The 4,315-nt window shown below is 36.0% G+C and overlaps 1 protein-coding gene across 1 annotated transcript in view; it reads right to left on the bottom strand.

Moving 5' to 3' along the window:
- The window catches only part of LOC106473097 (regulating synaptic membrane exocytosis protein 1-like), a 40,842-nt gene that overhangs the window by 21,645 nt on the left and 14,882 nt on the right, over positions 1 to 4,315 (bottom strand). The window contains exons 4-6 of the mRNA XM_022401596.1: positions 2,294 to 2,562; positions 1,259 to 1,478; positions 366 to 489 (exon numbers count right to left, since the gene is read on the bottom strand). Coding sequence (XP_022257304.1) covers positions 366 to 489; positions 1,259 to 1,478; positions 2,294 to 2,562 — 613 coding nt within the window. The remainder of the gene's footprint in view (positions 1 to 365; positions 490 to 1,258; positions 1,479 to 2,293; positions 2,563 to 4,315) is intronic.

Below are 4,315 nucleotides of genomic sequence, written 5' to 3'. Positions count from 1 at the left end.
AATATTATCACAGAAAAAAAGGCAGCAGAAGGGAAAACCTTTTTACAGTTTGTTTGTTTTTACCTTTTTATTCTTGGTACAATATAATCTGGTAAAGAAGAACACATGTGGAAAACAGTAGTCATCTTCATCAAGGTGGAAAATATGACAGAATGTAGCTCGAGTGCTAGATTTTTGGTACAAGGTTTTTCAGTAGTTATGTTTTCAAGAACTGTATAAATCATATTTATAGGAGAAGTTTTTTTTCAACATCTTCCAGTTGAGAAATGGACATTTAAAAAAGCCTGGCCCATAAACCGAAAAAAACCTACATTTATTGAACCTTTTAATACTGCACCTGAACATACAATTGAAATACTTCTTACCGTACAGGCCTACTCACTGTCATCTCCACCTGGTGGTCTTCTCTTGACTCAGCAATTAATTCAAACACTGCTTCGTAGGTTCTATCCTGTAGAGAGTGGCCATTCCACTCAAGTACTTCATCTCCTGCAACAACAGATTTAATAGATTAGCTGGATTTAGAAGTGCAATGAATTCAGGTGTAACTGGGTAATAAAAAGAATTATTCAAGTAAAACAGTTTCAAATATATTTGTTTAGTTTTACTCAAGTAAAAAGAACTTGTGGGCAAAAAATTGCCCACTTTTATTTCAGTTTTACAGGCTTGTTTAAGACGATAATTCTACACCAATCTGTACAGCATATAAACCAAACTGTATCGGTTAATTTTGATAGATTTGTTTGGTTTGTTTTAAACATTGAGCAAAGCTACACGAGGGCTATCTGCACTAGCCATCCCTAATTTAGCAGTAATAGACTAGAGGGAAAGCAGCTAGTCGATACTACCCTCTGCAAACTCTTTGGTTACTTTTTTACAAACAAATAATGGAACTGACTATCACATTACAATGCCCTATGACTGAAATGACAAGCACATTTAATGATGTGATTCAAACCCAGAACCTGCAGATTGCAAGTCAAGTACCCTAACCATCAGCACACGCCATGGTTAATTCTGATAGAAAACTAAGCATGGCTAAGAAACTGTTTAATACTAACACAATTGCACAAAGAAAGGCATTGACATTAATAAAACTATATAAAGTTAAAACATGTTGTTGGTGAATGTTTTAGTTTAATTAACTCTTGAATAAGTGCAATTTGGATCTCATTTGTTAAACTGTAAGCTAATGTATTTTTCACACTTGAATGTAACAAGTTAAACTAGCCTTAAATACTACAAAAACATTTTCCACCTGGCTGCAGATGTCCAACAGTATCTGCTACACTCCCCATTTTCACTTTCTCCACCAGAGCACCAAGCCGACCTGATTCAAGAAACCTACCACCAACCACTTTCAGACCCAAAATGGCAGCTGTGGAGGCACCACTTTCACCTTCCTTAACTGACTTCTTCAGAATCATATGACCACTCATTCTGGTCCCATCAAGTGATAACTTCCATCCAACTGGATGCTGAAAAAGATAAAATATTCAAATTCATCTTGTACAATCCAAAGCCAATTACAAGTAGCAAATAAATTTCAGATTAACAAGAAAATGCAACCTCATTCCTAATGTTCCAAAGGAGAGTAAGAACGTTTCTACCATTTTGGTCCATCTTGGTTGTCCCATGCTCTAAAATAAAAACAAACAATTTCAAATCCAGCCCTTATCATTGAAATACTTATCAAGCTCTCCCTTAAACTCCCTTAAATTAACTGTATCCACCACAACTGAAACCAACTTTAGTGTCTGTAGACAATATTCACCACTCAAACTCCATGTAAGTTTAAATGCCTTCTCTACTTTGTCTAGTAATGTATCTAGTATATCATGACAGAGGGTATAGTAAAAGTTAAGCTACTTAATGATTTGCTGAGTATCATGGAGATGATAATAAATATTGTTATGTCTCTGCCCACTACGGGTATGAAATCCGGTTTCTAGCGTTGTAAGTCCGCAGACATACCGCTGTGTCACTGGGTGGCTTAGTTCTTTTATTAAAAAGGGAAATTATAATAATATTAGTGTAATAATTATGCTTAATATTTCCTTGATAACGATACTCAGCATATCAAGTTTTGTAACTGATAATTATCATTCGTCATACAAAGGTAAGAATTTTGATAGAATTTTTTAATTCTATTTTTACAACTGTTATTCACGAGCCGACCTAGCATATATAATTTGATTTGTCCACTGTTTTGAAAACAAAGTATTTTGGTGCACTCATTTATTGATATGCTGGACGTTTGTTGACACACAGGTTAATATGGACAGATACGTACCTTATTATTGTTATCCTCGTTCAAGGTGGCACTGCTGCTGGTATCGATACCAGAATCTTTCGTCTGCTGTTCGTCCCAAAGTTCTTCAGAATTTTGTCGAGAGGTGGCGTTATCGCGGTTAAAACGTACTGTCTTTTTGAGGCTTGCTTCCTCACATATATCTTGGTCGTTATAGTAATAACTGGGCCCTCTTTGTTTCGTATGATTCTTCCTCGATGTTGACTGTGGCTCTGAGTGCCGTGTTTTGTATCGGGAGTGAGAGCGGACGCCTATTGGAAGTAAAGGTGGAAAGAAAAGTAAGACTTAAAAATGAATAATAAAGAAAAGTAATTCTTCAAAAGATAAATTACATTCGTACGTCACTGTGATGTCAAAAAGGAGTCGTTTCTCCTGAAACAATAAAAGCAAATGCTGACATTAACTTTAAAAAGAACGATTTATTTAGTTATCGCTTTGATATAGGCTATGTGGCATGCCCCTTTCTTCTTTAGTTTCGTAGTCCCATCAATGGGAGACTTGCTTTTAGCAAAATTAAACTTGGTAATTTGAAAATGAAACATATCTGAACGATATCGCATGTGGGAAGTACGTATTAATGAGAAAAACGGAAAAACTAACCCATTTTTGCTCTAAAAAAAACATGCATTTTTTTTAACCAATCAGATAGAATGTATCAAAGGCTTTCGGTGTGTTGCACTTTTATGACCAATCACAGACCACGTACTAAAACCCTACGATGACAACAAAGCTTTGCAATTATTGATATTCACGATTAGCGTAAAATGATATGCTTTACATATTGTTACGTCTCCGTTTGTTAATTATCTTTCCGTAACTTCGTTCCGACGAAACTTTAGCGACACAAGTTCTTTACTTAATAAAACTGGTTTATTCTTTCCGAGTACAACTTTACGATACACTTATTTTCAACAATCGCGCTAAAACAAACGCTATATCAACGAACGTCAATAATACTTCTGACTGCAGATCAATTACTCACTGTCTACACACACATTACCGCGTCACGTTGTCCCCCTCTTTTATATACCCGACTACCCTATATCTAGTAAATACTAGAGCATTCGCCAAGATACGGGATAGTTCTAGAAACGTGGCGTCACACCAGTCATGTGACTCGCTGACGCAACAATATATTGCAGGAATTTCAGGTGAAATAAAAGCCTATGGAGAACAAACGTGACGAAAATTCTTAAGAAGTTTTCATGTGTAGCATGACTCGACCGAGCATGAGGCTGAAATTGAAAGGAATTTCACAGAAAAATTTGTAGTTGTCGATATTGATGTGAACACTGGCGAACCTACGTTAGGCCTAGCCTATGCACACCTTACGTTAGCGATGAAGGTTACCATAAGCGATGCTACTAGTATTTTGCTGATATTTCAAAACAAAAGCATGCATTTGCTTCAAATGAGTAAACATGGAAACAAAGAAGAAACCGAAGGTATGTTGAAATTGATTAAAGCAGTAAATTCATCATTACATCTGGTTACACATTTGATTACTAAGTTTCCAGGCCTGGCCTAGTCTTCCCGCCAAGACTATAGTACGGATGTGGCCTTACCTTTTTGTGTGGTCAAGGCCTTACATATTCTAGGCTAGACTTCACCTAGTACTATAGTAAATTATACAGGAGTAACTGGAGTTGATTTGAAAAGGAACAAGACCTAGGTTCTTCATTCTGCTGCAAAAAATTACTAGTTTGTGTAGTTGGAGTGGTTGGGATAAGATTTGAATACTTCATCTAACCAAATTATTCTTAACTTTCAAAAAAGGTCATTCTGTATTAGCTTTTAAAGCAGAAACCTTTGAAGAAGAGGAAAGCTTCAACTATGTATGTGCTCATGGGGAAAATAACTTACGTTTTTGGGTATTTAGGTTTAAAAACCTAAAGTTAAAAGCAGTCCTTCGATTTTGCAAGCACATCTTTCTCTATAATCAATAATTAAATAAACTTCATTTAGAGACTTGCCAGACTTGAGGAAACTCCCCCCCCCCTCCTT

This window comes from Limulus polyphemus, unplaced genomic scaffold, assembly GCF_000517525.1.
Source record: "Limulus polyphemus unplaced genomic scaffold, Limulus_polyphemus-2.1.2 Scaffold5881, whole genome shotgun sequence".
Taxonomy (NCBI): domain Eukaryota; kingdom Metazoa; phylum Arthropoda; class Merostomata; order Xiphosura; family Limulidae; genus Limulus; species Limulus polyphemus.
Note: the sequence above shows the minus strand (reverse complement) of the source record. Positions and strands in the feature narration are given on the sequence as shown.